Source organism: Tauraco erythrolophus, chromosome 9 (assembly GCF_009769465.1).
Source record: "Tauraco erythrolophus isolate bTauEry1 chromosome 9, bTauEry1.pri, whole genome shotgun sequence".
NCBI lineage: Eukaryota > Metazoa > Chordata > Aves > Musophagiformes > Musophagidae > Tauraco > Tauraco erythrolophus.
In genome coordinates, this window is record NC_141473.1 from 5,864,328 (window position 1) to 5,880,184 (window position 15,857).

Sequence of the window (15,857 nt, forward strand, 5' to 3'; positions counted from 1 at the left end):
GGTTTTGATGGGAACTTCGTGGAACTTGTTCTGTTCTAGAGACTTTAATATTTTGTCTAAGTATTAATTAACAATCATGTTAAGTGGCTTATCTATGGAAAAAAAAGTGCTAAGTGATTAATGTCATTTTAATGGAAATATCTGCCTACTTCCAAAAGACAGCGCGACAGGAGTGGGTACGTCAGTACTGGAGGAAACTGAATCTACTTCTTACCAAAATTAGTGTAATTCCAGGCTCTGAGAGGAGCAGACCTTGTGTGCAAAGCAACAGGCAGTTGCGACTGTGGGAGCTTTGGGTCTCTGCAAAAGGTGGAACAGGAAAACAAAATTCTTGGGTTTAGTGATCAACTTTTTTTTTCAGGCAGGCCTATTTTTCAGGGGATTATGAATTGGGTTTTTTTTTGTCTTTAAAGAGCCATACTGGAATGATCTTTTTAATTTTGATCTGCTTATCCTGTTGTTCTCCCAGCAAGTAGTCTGGGAACTTTCTGGGAGCCCTCAATGCTTTTAATTTTATCTTCAAATGTTTATATCCATTTTTCTTAACGGTCTCTCTACTTTAGCTCATTTTACTATTTTTTTCCCTGAAAATCTTAAAGGTAAATTATGTGTTGGTTTGCATTAGCAGACTGTTCTTTGAGAATTGATTAATATTTAAAAAAAAACTGGTGTTGAAGTCATCCTGTAAATTGCTACCGTTTTAATTGCTCTTCTCTTCCCCTCCAAACTTACAGGGACGGCTTCCAGTAAAGTGGATGGCTCCAGAAGCTCTGTTTGACAGAGTTTACACGCATCAAAGTGACGTGTAAGTGGCCTTATTTGAATTCGGAGGGAGCGGGAATGAAGGTTGTTTTGGTTTGTATTTGTTAAAGTTTGAAAACGAAATTTTAAAATGTATTTTTTCCTGTTGTCCTTTACCTTTAAGCATTTTCATTCTGTTTCACATATTAATAGATGGAACAGGACTTGCCCTTAGAAAGTGAGGATTTTATGGTAGACTGCTAACCAGTGCTCTGTTACTAATCTGCCCAGCTTCAAAGCACATGAAAGGTGGAAAACGCTAACCTCCTTCTGTCAGTGCGGAAGTTTCCCCCCTTGAACTTATTTACGGATGTGCAGCTACAAAGAGTCTATCTAATTTGCTTGGCTTTTGACACACTCTGGACTTCCTTCAGGTTTAAAAAGAAAGAAAAGAAAGAAAGAAAAGAAAATTCCTGAAAACTTATAAAAATCTGTGCTAAGATTAGATACAGTAAAACATAGGCTGGATATACTGGAAAAGATTTCTCTGATTTTTGGAAGTCTTGTTGCTTCCCAGCAGTACTTGACATGTAATATGAAATCATTGAACTCTGACACTTCAAAATCTTTTAATGTGTGCACAGAGTAGCTGGCTGATGCAACTGCTCAGGATTTATTCTACTTCCTATTACAGTTTCCTAGGCCCATCTACAGTGCTCGCGTGCATTGTGCTTTAAGTAGACGTGTATTTTTTTTATGCAATGCAGATGAGTATCTGATGGGTTTTATTTCTCCAAGAGAAGCTGTTAACTGTAAAGGGCTGGATGCTTCCCAGCACAGGTGTAAAAGGTTATGCATGTCAGTGCAGGGTTAAAAAGAAAAAGGGCAGGGTGGAGAAAATAAGAGGCATTTCCTCTTTCTTCAAGCTGGGTGCACTTCCTGAGCTGCCCTCTCCTTGAGAAAAGCATTTACTTTTCCTGCAATTTTTACGTTATTTATAAAGAAAAGTATATACACAGGTTAAGGGAGGATCAAACTTTTGTTTTAAAATAACATCTTGGCAAAATATTTAAGCGAATGTGAAGTAAACTACTTCAGTGGTTCAGAACTGAAAGGCAGTCTGAGCTCCTCAGCAGTCACGGAGCATGAGGATTTCAGTGCTGGAACTTGGAGATTCTTGGCCCCATGGTGCCTTAGAAGATGGCTAAAGATAATATTATTGTAAGTTTGTGCAAACAGTCCACTAAAATACACTGCTGCAAAGCTGGGAGAGCTGCAGAGAAGCTCGGGAGCCAGTGCAAGCTGTGTGCTGCTGCTCACCTGGCAAAGCTGCCTGCCAAAGAGCCCGAGGTTGCCAGCAAGATGTGATGAGGCAGGCTCTGGAGGAGGTGGCAAGTAGGCAGGAAAACTGGCTTAAAAATCATCCTCCTTCATTTCGTAACAAAAACTAATGAATTTTAAAAAAGCAGAATGATGCAAAATATTTTTGTTTTTGAACAGCCTGCTTTTCCCAAAACCTCTCACCGCAGAATTGCAAACCAGCTCAGCCGTTAGTGTTCTGTAAATAATTAAGCTGGGAAGATGCAGCTCTTTGCAGTAGCTCTGGAAACTTGGGTGCTTGGAGCACACCAGACAAAGTGCAAGAGCGTGTTTGAGAACATGCTCAGGTCAGTCCCTATTCTATATACGTCCCATCCGTCTGATGCATTTCACGGATTGATGTCACGCTCAGGGCGGTCAGAGTTGGGCAGATGCTGATTTAAGCATCTCCCAAGAGGGACTGGCAATCATCACATCAGCTGCAGAGACATCTCTGTTTTCAGCAGTTACTAATGTGGTTTTCTCTTTGATTTGCAGTTGGTCCTTTGGCGTGTTAATGTGGGAGATCTTCACGTTAGGAGGGTCGCCCTACCCAGGAATCCCAGTGGAGGAACTTTTTAAGCTGCTTAAAGAAGGGCACCGAATGGATAAACCTGCCAACTGCACCAATGAACTGTAAGGACCCTTATTTGCTGTACCAGGATGGAAGGGCACAAACTGTACTGAATTCACGTGGTTAATGCTACCCCTGGCAGAATCAAAGGTTTTCAGAGTTGCTTGACTCTAAAATTGTGGATATATGTGGGCGTATAGATATGTAAAGAAAAGGTATGAAAAGGTCTTGAGGAAATGTTTGACAGAGGATGCTACTTCACACACCCTGCTGTGATCCCATTGAAAAAAGAAGAGCTCATCTACAAGCCAGCCTTTGTCAGTGTTTTTACACCCAGATTTGCTTTATTTTGATCTCATTAACATGAAAATTCCTAAATGGCACACATACCACTAATCATATGTAAGGTACATCAGACTGGTTTTGTGCACAACAAAGTACCTCTGGGAATTTCCTCATTAACACAGTATTATCTCCTCGTGAGGAGAGGGGAGAGATTTTGCCCTTTCTGGTGTTTCAGTATATCCTTTAATGATTTTTAACATTTTTTTTTTTTCCATTTTCGTTTCTTCACTTCACAAAGACCACAATCCCTAACATGCAAAAATATTTTAGCGTGTGTAATTTAATACCGTTGAAATTCCTGGGAGAGAATCAGGCCCACAAAAAGATAATTTAGACACTGGGCAAGAGGAACAGAGGAGTAAAAATGCACTTTTGAGGGAAGGGAGTATTGCACAAGTTGGGGAAAGTCAGGTGAGTGGCCCATGTGTAGGGCTGTAGCTGCTCACTGCGTTACTTGTGAAGAACATTGACTGCGTATGAAAAGGTTTACGAGAAAGATTCGTGATTTTAATTAAGCCAAGAAAATATGTCTTCTTTGCAGCTATATGATGATGAGAGACTGCTGGCATGCTGTGCCTTCACAGAGACCGACTTTTAAACAGTTGGTAGAAGACTTGGATCGGATTCTCACTCTCACAACTAATGAGGTAGGTAAATTGTTTCCCTCCATAAGCTGCTGGTCAGGACAAATGGTTCAGGAGACAGATGGAATTTATTCAATTATGAAATACTGCTCAACTCCTCTTCTTGTTCTGTTTGTCGTTGTCCTCTGAGGTTACACGCAGCTAAACTATGTGTCCTATGAAATTCTCGGGTTCTTGCCATTATGCCTTGACTTATGTAACTAAACAGAAACACATCTTTAAAGTGTTTTTGTTTATTTCTCATGGCATCTCTTGATGTTTTTAGCATAGCAGTATGGAGGGACTACATGCGGCAGGTCGAGAGGCAATGTTTATGTTTCAACATGAATTTCCTGTGAAGGAGAGATGTAGAGTTCATGGGGTTTTTCATTTATCGACTCGGTTTGATTCCCTGCCATGATATCTAGGTCAGAAGAGGAGAAATTGTCGATGGTAGATTTCAGATTATATGTCTGAGAGTGAATTAGGTTCACTGCAATAGCTCTCTGTGGAGGGAACGAGGACCCACGGGGAACGTGCGAGCAGCCATCCAATTATCCAAAGGTCCTGCCTAACACTACTTCAGGTTGGGATATATGAATGCAAAAAGGTTTTATTTGAAGAGCATTGTTTCAGAGGTCTGAGACATTATTAGTTTTAGCAAGGAACACACTGATGAGGGTATTCACACAGGAATCGGTTCTCTTATCACTAAATCACACGCACCTTTGAGGAAGATCACAAGTGATGGAAATGTTGGTTCTTTTGGCGAAAACTTGAGAGAAAATGCTTGGTGTCCCAGAAGTATTTTACGAATTTCTGTCATTTCTGAGAATTGATATGTATAAGGAGTGGAGGGGGGAGAGGGAGGGCGTGGAAGAACAAAACCCTTACAGAAGAAAGTTGCAAAAATTTGTTTTGACCATTTCAAAATATATTTTTCAAATTTGCTGTGATTATAGCACTTTATAACTGGGGAGGGAAGGTAGAAAAAAAGGATTTGGATTGCTTTATATTGGTCCTCAACATGACTTTCTAATTTGTCAGAGTTGTCACAGAAATAAAAAATGGATTATTAAGCAGCGATAGGAAAGGCTGTATGCAACAGACACGACAGGAGAACCTGAGCAGAGATGCCATTTTTTATGATCATCATTTGCCCAGTAGACCCAGTTGGAAAAGATTTTGGCTTCAGTAGCAGCTATAAATTTATCTGGATTCTGTTTCGTAAGGTTTACTCGAAGTGGCACCTTCGGGAATGGCTCAGGGAGGAGGCAGGAACACGAGTCGGTAACGCCGCTCTGCCTACCGTTACCGTTTTCCCCTCATCCCGTCCTGGCTGCATCTTTTCCTGCCTAATTTATATATGATTTCACAAGACCGGAGGTGGGCCGGCTGCCGCTGCGGAGTGCCGGGCGGCTTGGACTGGATACGCATTTGCAAATTCAAGAGGGAGGTTCTGGGCTGCAATTCGGAGCCTGGGAAAGGATATTGCTTTCTTTTGTGTGTGTGTTTAACCATCTTGCCTTCCCAATTCTGTACTGCTCATGGACCTGGAATGATCTCAAAGGTAACCTGAAAAGGCCTTTAGGGTTATGTAAATTACTTTAGACTAGAATCATAGGAAAAACGGCTGGAAAAAGCTCAGGAACACATCCAGTCCATCTGATCGGCCTACGGCAGGATCCACTATACGTTTGTCATTCCTGACAGATGTTTACGTAACGTGTCCTTAAAGATCTCCACTGCTCCATTTCCGCATCGCCCCTTGACAGTCTATTGCTTTGTTTCATTATTCTTACTTCTTGAAAGTTTTTCCTAATCTCCTATCTTTCAACATAAGGTATTGCTTTTGTCCTATTTACCCTGGACATAGAAAGCAAATTATTTCACTTGTCTTTGCAGCACGTTTTGTGTTGCTGAAAAGTCGTCGTGTTCTCACTCCGTGTCTCCTGAGAATTCTGGTGTGTCCCATTTTCCTCCATAGCTTGTGCTTTTGAAACCTCAGATTTTGTGTAATCTGCACGGTTTTCCTGAAGCGCCAGTCCTTCGTGCATCAGTCTGACAGTACTTCTGCTTGTCCTCTCCACAGTGGCGACTTTCCCTTTCCCTCTGGAATGGCCATGTTGATACAGGGTCAGCCTGGTTTACCCAACAACTCAAAAAAATTGCCAGGGCAGCCAATAATATCTTCTTCTGCATTTGTGCAAGTAATTATTTCTGCTTAAATGGTCATGTCTTGCTCTTCTCCATGCGGAATCATCACCTGTTGGGTATTTTGTCAGTTTTGGGTTTTGGGGGTTTTTTTGGTTGGTTTTTTTTTTCCCCAAAAAGACCCTATTCCCCGTATTTCCCAGGGTGGGAAACATTGCACACTAATCTGCATGAGCAGGAGTCACCAACAGTCAGCCTCATGGCTGTGTGGTTATATCAACACCAGGAACCATTCTGATACTGGAAACTCCGTATGAGCCTGTATGTGACTCTGGCCCTTGACATTGGATAAGGAGGCTGGAGAGTAGATAAGGATCCCACTTTCAATACTGAAATCATAACTGAATTACATCAAGCCTTTTGATATGATGAGCTGTGCCTGATATCCCATGAGAAAGCCCTGTTTCTTCAAATACTGGAATACTTTCTTCTGTCTGTCTAGTAAGTGCTTGATTATTTCTGGTCACCTAGGACTGGATCCAAACTGCCTTCTCTTGCTACCTATTGTATTTGTCAGCATTTTAAAACTTACATTCCCCTTCTCTTTTAAAATGGTGACCATTTTTAAACTATAGTATGGTAATGATTGAATTTTTTACTTAAAATATGTTAACCAAGAACTAAATTACCCCAATTCTAAGCACAGCAGCATAAAATACTGACTGAGGTGGAAGACTTGTCTCATCAGTACGATCATAACTTGTGGTTTAGCAAATGAAGAGATTGCATTTAAATGGATGCAGCTGCCTTTAGAAGTTGAAAGAGAAGGAACATTTCAAGGGGAAAAATAACTTTATTCTCCTGCCAAAACTGTTGTTTCTAGCAAAAGAGCCTTAACCCAAAACTTGGATTCAGCAGATACTATTTCCTTTTTTAATGACTGCTTTGGTCATGGCTACTCTGGGGGACACACACACACGCGCACACACATATGAATGTGTAGGGTAAAAAACCCAAATCTAGTGAGTTTAATTTTGTTTTCCTTTCAGTTCTTTTTTGCACGTATGCCACTGCATGTTTAAACACAAATTTAATATCACAGAATATAAAACAGATATTCAAGCTGACCAAAGGAATATAAAGTTGGAAGTGTCTTTCCCTCTCCAAATCATTACCATGTGCTAAAGAAAAATGGTTCTATTTAGGATGAATTTTCATTTTTATCATTGCGAGTGAAAAGTCGTCTTTTGATGTGGTTGGCATGTTTATTTCCACTGACGCGGCTGATGCTGGTGATGTTGGACTTCAGAAAAGTACCATGTTATTGGTTTGTTTTTTCTTTTCTCTATTCCAGCTCCTTGTTTTATGAGGTATTTAAGCAACGGGCAGTTTTGAATGCAATTGCATTACAGAAATGAGTGTCATTTTTAAACTCTTCTTTACCCACTGTATAATCAAGGCAAAGTAGAGCAGTGGTAACGTGTTATTGTCAGTTTTACTCACAGTCTAAAAATGTGATTTATTTCTTTCATCATAGGAGTATCTGGACCTCAGTGGACCTCTCGAACAGTATTCACCTAGTTACCCTGACACGAGGAGTTCGTGTTCTTCAGGTGATGACTCTGTTTTTTCTCCCGATCCAATGCCTTATGAACCTTGTCTTCCCAAGTACCAACACATGAATGGAAGTGTTAAAACATGAAAAGAAATCGTACAGAGGAATAAAGAAACAAGAACATCAAGCTACCTACCATATACAAAAAAAAATCTTTTCTCCAGGACCTTAATGTTTCTGCTTGTACATATGAAATATGGAAAAAGAAAAAGGAAAAAAAAAAAAAGAAAACTTGGAGGAAAGCAGTCAGAACCTACATAAAGAATCTCATAATGTGCAACTTGTAACTGTTCCCAGCAAAGAAGAATGTTTATGAGCTGAGTCTAGATACCCATCGCTATCAATTTTCTGGCTTCCTGTAAGCTGCAACACACTTTGTTTGTACAATGGACCAGTTGGACTTGAGGCAAACTCTGGGTCTGCCTTTCTTGTTTATTTTGTAATATTTGGAGAAAATATATGTTGGCACACACTTACAGAGCACAAATGCAGTATATAGGTGCTGGATGTATGTAAATATATTCAAAATATGTATAAATATATATTATATATATTTACAATGAATTATTTTTTGTATTGATTTAAAAATGGATGTCCCAATCCACCTAGCAAATTAGTCTCTTTTTTAACAGCTATTTGCTAAATGCTGTTCTTACACAGAATTTCTTAATTTTCACCATCCAAAGGTGGAAAATACTTTGCTTTCAGGGAAAATGGTATATCATTAATTTATTAACTAATTGGTAATGTACAAAACAGTTAATCGTTTATAGGGTTGTTGTGTTTTTGTAATTTAAATGGCATTTCTATGCAGGCAGCACAGAGAACTAGTAGATATATTGCTCAGACTTTACTAGTTTTCAGATCTTTAAAAAAAGAAATATTTACAGTATATAACTAATTTTGGGGAATTAAACTTTTGATTTATTTGTGTTTAAAAACTGCAGTGTCAGATGATTATTCTTATCAAAACAAAATCCTTTAACAAGAAAGTCTTTTATTCTCAATACCTGTCTCTCTAACAATTTAAGTCTTCAGCAATGTTTCCCATGGCCAAAAAGCAGAATCATTACACACACACACACAAAAAAGAAAAAAAAAGAAAATTTTTGAGAGTTCTTAAAATAAGGAAAGACATGAATTTGTCTATAACCATATCAGAACGTACTGCTCTAAAAGGAGCTGAGCTTCTACCCTGAGTTGCACATGCATCACATTAACTATGATTCTTTTCCCTGAGTTGGATAATAGGTTCCAGATCTTTTGGCCTTTTGCCTTCTAGACTATCCCTCTATTGTAACTTGAGTTAAAAAGAGAGAAGTTGTTTATAATGACAATTTGCCATAGGAATATCAGCATCTTTTTAAGGGATTAGTTCATGCTGACTCCAGTATTTCCTTCTGATCCATTCCATAGCAGTAGGCATAGCACTGGCCTCTGCTAAAATATCACTGTTGTTTGTATCTTTTTATGGAAGTCTTGTGTTTTTACTTTCAGAACACTCACACTGATATGGCCATGTGATATGAATGCAAATTACACTGTTTTATGTGGTGGTGTGTGTGGTTTTTTCTTTTTTTTTTTTTTTTAAATTGGATAAAAATTATTAAAATCTGTTAACTTTTGTACTGACAATAAAATGTTTCTACAGATATTAATGTTAAAATTACAAAATAAATGTCATGCAGCTTATTTTTCCTAATCCTTTGTGTCATACAAAATGGTTTCCTGAACATCAAGTGATGGAACACGTCCAGAAATGCTTCCTTTTGACCTTATCGTGGATCCTATATTACAAAGCAATTCTTTCAGGAGTAATACTTTTGCCTCTGTCTTATAAAATGTCTGCTCATGAATAACATGAGTTATTTGCATAAACATATGTATAATCTTTGGTGTTTGTGGGGTGGGACACTAGTTGCTGGAAAATGGTTTAAAGTGTTCATAGTGCAGACATAAAATATATTCTCTTTTTATTTAGTCAGGCTATATCCTTTAGTTAGTGAAGTTTCTCATTCATGCTGGAGGGATTGGAGGACCATTTGTATAGGACAGGTAAAAAAAAAAAAATAGCTGGAAAGAGAGTCATCATGGAAAGAGTATAAAAGTAGGCGGGTTTTTTTACTTGAAAACAGAAGGAAGGCTCAGCAAAATAGCGAGTGCTTGAGACAGAAATGGGAACTTTATGGTCACATTACTGTTGCAGGTTAGCCAGAAAAGGGTTATTGAACCTGGTCTTCACCACATGCTGTAAAAGCGCTCCAGACACCAAACTATTCTTTGGTTTCTTTTCATCTCTTTCTACTTTGACCAGAAATCCCGTTCCAATCCCAAGAGACTTTCTAAAAAAGTGCCTGTTAAAAACTGGTGTTTTCCAACTAAGAATTATCTGATTGAAAAATTCCCACTAAACAATAACAATTCCCTTTCCCCACGACATGTATTATTATTAGCAGCAATGGTAGCTTCTGTCTGACAGAAACCACAATATTCTTAATGACACCCGTCTGGTTTTAAGATTCTCTTAAAGAGTATTGGAAAATCTTGAATCTTGCTCTGCTAGCATTGAAATTAATTTAAATGCATCTTTACTACTTTGGTATCTTTTTAAAATAGCTACATTAACACTCAGAAACCTGATGGAAAAGTGCTATTAAATAATGTAAATTTATTTGGTTACCTTTTTTTTTTTTTTTAATAGATTTTTCTTTTCCTTTGTTCATTTTCAGTTTAGCTCTCAAACACTTTGATTTGCACTTTGGAGATAGACCACAATTTCACAAACGTTGGCTGAAATATATTATGGTATTTTTCTTAATTTTGTAGTGTAATCCCTGGATTAAGTTTTTATTCTTTTCTGCTATCTGAAGACTTTCTTCTCCAGTGCCTGCTGACTAATTTCCTTCTATGAAAACACTGGCTCTAGAGCAGGGGACAGCAGCACTCCGTTTCTGGGGGAGAAGAACATCCTCTTGTGTGTGGAGCTGCAAGAGGAAACTAGGCAGCAGAAAATAAAATCTGGCATTGAAATTTGTCCCAAGGGGAAATACTCTGTATTGCCATGCCTACCTTTGGGTCTTTCATGAAAAGAAGGGGTTAGGAATTTGAATTCCTATCTCATCTAAAAATAAAGTGTCATTAATAACAGGAGCGATGATGAAGAGTAGCATTATGTCAGGAAATGAATTTATATTGATGTGGATAATAAGGATCATGTTCTGTGTATAATCAATTTCCTGCAGCACCTAATTGCTTCTGGTCCCTCGTTTAAGTATTGATTCAAACCAACTCTGTGTAATATATGAGAAAATACAGATGTAGAAACCAGGTTTGTTATGGTTCAAGTTCATAACCATAAACAAGTTCATATTGCCTGCTTTGTTTTTTTCCCCCACTTTTTTGCTATAATCTAGCAAGTAGCATGGGCTATATACATCAGATAAGAATGTAGCTTCTGTTCTGTTACTTTTTGTGTTGATTTCATGTCATTCAATATCTGTTTTATGCTTTTACAAAAGTGAGAGTTGAACTGTGTTCTGAGTTTCAAATTTGTCAAAAGACAAGTAAGTTTACTTTTTTATTTCTGGAAGTAACATGAGCAAATCTGTGGGCAGAATCTATTAATTTCCATGTCTAGCCCTTGAGAAAAGAGCACCACAAAACCTTGAGGTCTAGAGACCTAAAAAGATTTTTTTAGGGAAAGATTCAGTGATCTCAATGTAATTAATTGAACCAAGAGATGGTTAAGAGTTGTCTTGATCAGGATAGAGAAACTTCAGTTAGAGTGAAATACTTTTTAATAATAAAGGTGTCTTCCATAGAAGCTCCATATCCAGTGCTCCCATTTACCTTCCCCCAGTTAGAGCAACCGTGATCCCTCATGGCTCAACAGTGAGCAAAATCCTGTGGTCAAATGAGCTGGTTATAAGGTTTCCTCCTGTCCTCCAAGTCTGTGATGGAAGAGCTTATGTCACGGAGATCCTGAGCGGCAAGTTTTGGAGACTCTCTAGTCCAGGACATATCAAGAATGTGCAGAGAGTGGCTGCTCGAATCAGTGTGTGATTGTTGTTGTTAAGGAAAGGTAAAGAACTGTTAGAAGACAAATCCTTTAGCAAACCTTCTGGAAACTTTCATACGATTTAGTTTCATTTGGATTTTTCTAAGTAGTGTAACATACTCGAGGGAAAAGATGAGGCAAAAAAGTTGCTATTCATAGAAGGAAAAAAAAAAGCCATAGAAGGGGAAAAAAAAAAAAGCCAACCAACACCTGGTTTTGAAAGGTCATCTGTCCATTCTGTAATCAGGAAGTTCTGTATCTGCATAATTTGATCTAATTATTACAAAAATATTTCATCGATTTTTTTTTTTTCACAGTAAATGTAATAAATTTGTTGTAATGAAGCCTCCAACAATTTGTGCTTGCAAAGGCCGTTAATCCTTCTGCGCCTGTAAATATGTCTGTGTACTTCTGAGCTTTTGTCACCATGAGTCCTGAATGTTACAGGCAGCGAAAATGCAATAGACTTTGTGGAGCAAGTCTTCTTTTTATCTCCTTTTACCTATGTGAAACTCCTCTTAGCCAGATTTTCCATAAATCTCCTAAAGGAGGGAGAAGATGGAGGCAGTCGTTCTCTTCACAAGGATGCATGGAGACAGAACGAGGGGCAAGAGGTACCAGTTGCTTCAGGGTATTTCTATGTGGATTTTAGAAACAATTTCTTCACTATGAGACCACTTGGACACTGGGATAAGCTGCCTAGACAAGCAGTGGAATCTGCCTGGCTGTAGATACTCAAGACTTGGCTTGACAGGGCCATGGATAACCTCATCTAAGGCTTTTCTTTCAACACAAGGTTGGCCAAGGTGATCTCCGGGGTTCCTTCCAGCTGAAACTTTTCTGTGATTTTGCAAATCTGCATTATTGGGCAAAGGTAGCTCAGGTCTACAGAGGAGTTCTGGAAAGCTGCACTGGCTCATGTTGAGGTTGTCAGTGGGATGTATTGTTCAGTAAATTCGATTTAGTGATGCATTTAACAAGAGAGAGATCTCCCTCTATTAAGGCATTTGGATTTTAAAAGTCGGATCCTGGCTTGCTTTTAGTTGTCAAAGCTGGCCAAAAACTTTCTGATTCAGTTCCTATGCAGGGGAAAACACTGCTTTGTCAAAAGCTTTCTAAAGCATGAATGTCTCGCAGAAGATAAAGTATTTTGACCTTATCAGAATGAAGTGACCCTATCAGAGTCATCTTGTCCGAAGGAAATGAGTTCATTCTATGTTGCAATTATTAGGCAATAATATATAAATTCAAAGTAAGAATGGAGCTTTTTAATTTTATTGGCACTGTTAGTCTAACACAAAGTGACACCCAAGTACTGCAAATTGCACCTTTAAAATGTTTTCTTTCCAGTTCAGGCTGATAATGAGTTTTTCTCCAAGTGCCAGAATTACTTAGAAGTGTATTCCTCAAGAATCAACGATGTTTGTATTGCTCACAGCTCGATACTTTTGACAACCTTTTTCCTGATACATCAGCTGTGGCTCAAAACACTTACTGTCCCCTACAACCAGTCCTCTGTGAGCAAGGCCAGGAGCTGGTATATCTCAGGAGGGTTTGTGAAGAGCCTGGTACCATTTCCACTGACCAGCATTGTGTGCTGGGACCAGACTGTCTCGAAACAATGAATTACTGGACAAGTTTCTCCAAAGCCTCAAAGGATTTCCAGGGAGGACTAATATTTCCTTGTGGCAGAGGAGCAACTCATCTCTTCTGCTATGACATCGTGCCTTTGAATTGTCTGAGGCATTAAGAAGAGAGTGGAGAAATAAGACAGCAAACAGGAGCCCCGGTGTCACTGCTGTCTGAAGAAATCTATGGCCCATTATACTGGAACCAAAGCGAATCACAAATTAGGAAAAAAAAAAGAAAAAAATCAATACTGCCAAGGACTGCTTTAAAGACATCTCAGAGAAGGTAGCCAAGGTGCAATATTTTGTCTAGACATGTTTCCCTGGCACAACTACAATTTTTTTTTTTAGGGATATTCAGCAGTGTACATACAGTATTTTCTTTTCCAAAAGTTTGTTGCCACAGAGATGCCCAAACTGAAAGCTGAATACTGCTATATTGCTAAATTCGGTAAGTGAGGGATCTGCCATGGGAATGATGCTTTGGGTATTCAGAAGGGCGCGCTATATCCAGGTCTGGGAAGAGTGGGTGTGACACCATTGCAGAAAACGGAGTAGTTGCGTCTTCTTACATCATGCCTGAATTTCAGGCATTAAGTGTTAAGTCCTAAGTGCCAAGAGCACTTGGGAACAGTTTGCCTCCATGAAAGGTTAGTGCCAGTGCTCCTGAGGAAACTCTGACCGCACGTACCTGCAGCTGGTCCTCGATGAGGTCTCCTGAGAAGAGCCTTTGTTCCTTCAGCCGTAGGGAGAGCCATGGTCTGCCGCAAGCCAGCAGCACGCTGCCAGAAAAGGGATGCGGGAAGAAACCTCGCGCAGTTGGCGCTGGCTCTTAATTCAAAGCTTTTCCGTATGAAACTGTTCATTTTCTCCTCATCAGCTCCAGGAAGCCACCAACCCGAATGCCTGTGTGCTCATCTCCTGTGGAGCTGCCGATGGATTGGAAATGAAACTGCTTGCATGCAACTTGCCTGGTGCATCCAACTTTCTTGAAGCGTTTTCTTTCACAAGTACTCTCTTCTTACCAGTTTTATTGAGTATATTTCATTTACTTTTAAAGAAGATTTTTTTTTTTAAAAAATAGTATTTACATTTTTCAGGTCGCAGATTTGGAAAAAAAAAAAAACAACCCAAGAGTTTTTGCTAGGGAATTGTAAGTAATACAAATCTGCCTATATATCTTTACAAATTCATATTTTCCCTCTCATTTAAAATTTCCGAGACTTGTTCCCTGACAGCTGTTATAACAAATGGTGGACAACTTCAGCTGATGTAATCCAAGACTACTTTCATGTCAGAGAAGATGTAATATTTATTTATCAGCTGGTCAATGAAGTATGATCCATTGGTTTGTTTTTTAATGTTCAGTAGACCTTTTTTTGTGTTTTTCAGTAAAAATAGTGTATTTATCTCTAATTATCTATACAGACTAGATCTGTACAAGAATTTTTATAGGGCCAGCCCTACAGGTTGCTAAATCATGAAGCAAATGCCATATAAATGTTCAGAAGTCACATAATAGATGTAATTATGACAGGGTTCTGGAAGATTCAATAAAAATGTTACTAACCAGAAAAAATTCTGAAGGAAAAATGTTTTTATTGTGAGTTAAAAGTGCCTTTTTTTTTTTTCCCTCCTTAGTATTTGGCAGTGCTTTTCTTGCTCCTCATTTGACTTCTTGCTTCATTGTTCACAAATATTCTGTGGATCTTCATTTGGCTTAATAATTGGGAAACAACAGTTATGTTCAGTGTGGTTCCAACAAGTCTTAAAATCACCCCGGAATTTCATACCTAGTCTCTCTTTTGATACCAACTGCCCATAATATGAAAGATGTTACCTGGATCCAGACCTGGATTTTGTAATCTCTGTTTTTCCACGTATGTAACTTGGCTTCGCAGTCACATAGTACGTGTGTTGAGCTCCCTTTATTCTTCGTGTTGCAATAAACAAGGAGGAAAAATCTGCTGTGGTTTTCTGTTCGCTTTGTTTCACTCATTGCAGACAGATGGGCAGGCAAGAGGCAGCAGTGCCGTGCTTTTCGTAGTGCCGTGTTCCATGTCTCTCTGCTGGACCCTGTCCTTGCACCCGCAGCCCAGAGCACACGCCACATCAGTAGTTAAAAAATATACATCCTCAAAGACTTTTCATATTTTGTTGAAATTACTTTGTAACTCGACTACAGACAGCCGTAGCTCCGTTAATCAACTCCCTCTGTTTGACAAGCAGTAGATTTATGGTACTGCCTTGATGAAACCAAAATGCAATTAAAGACAATCAGTCAGTTCAGCTGAAGTTCCCAGATACTGGTCGCGAAATCTTTTTCAAACGTCATTAGAGTTGAGACTTCGAGAAGCTTGGAGTGAAAACAAAGAAAAGATGGTAGTTTTTCCAGGGTATTTTCAGCCTCCCAAAATACAACTCCAAAGATCTAAATGTATTATTTAAGAAACAAAGAGCAATAATCTAGGGATTTGCTTTTAGTCCTGAGGTAGGAGTGAGGGTAAAAGGAGCATCAGACAATGCAGTGGTAATTCACTATATTTTCATGGTTTCTGCAGACGCAATGTTTGCTTTCATTCTGTGTGTCACAGCAGTGGTGAACATTATGTTCCTTTTTGGGGGGGAACATTCTCACTTCGTTCATTAATAGCAAAGATATGATACAAACATGATGAAATTGCATGCTGAATTTGTAAACACTTTCTTAAATAACTTTGGAGTTCTTGATTTCCACAGTGTTTCTATATACATCCATACC

At 38.8% G+C, this 15,857-nt stretch overlaps 1 protein-coding gene across 6 annotated transcripts in view; it reads left to right on the plus strand.

The window, feature by feature from the left end:
- FGFR2 (fibroblast growth factor receptor 2) overlaps positions 1 to 7,498 on the plus strand; it is an 80,176-nt gene extending 72,678 nt beyond the window's left edge. For all 6 annotated transcript variants that reach the window (XM_086616668.1, XM_086616673.1, XM_086616672.1 and 3 more), the window contains 4 exons: positions 735 to 805; positions 2,599 to 2,736; positions 3,561 to 3,666; positions 7,334 to 7,498. In XM_086616668.1, the coding sequence (XP_086472794.1) occupies positions 735 to 805; positions 2,599 to 2,736; positions 3,561 to 3,666; positions 7,334 to 7,498 (480 nt within the window). The remainder of the gene's footprint in view (positions 1 to 734; positions 806 to 2,598; positions 2,737 to 3,560; positions 3,667 to 7,333) is intronic.
- The last annotated feature ends 8,359 nt before the right edge of the window (positions 7,499 to 15,857 follow it).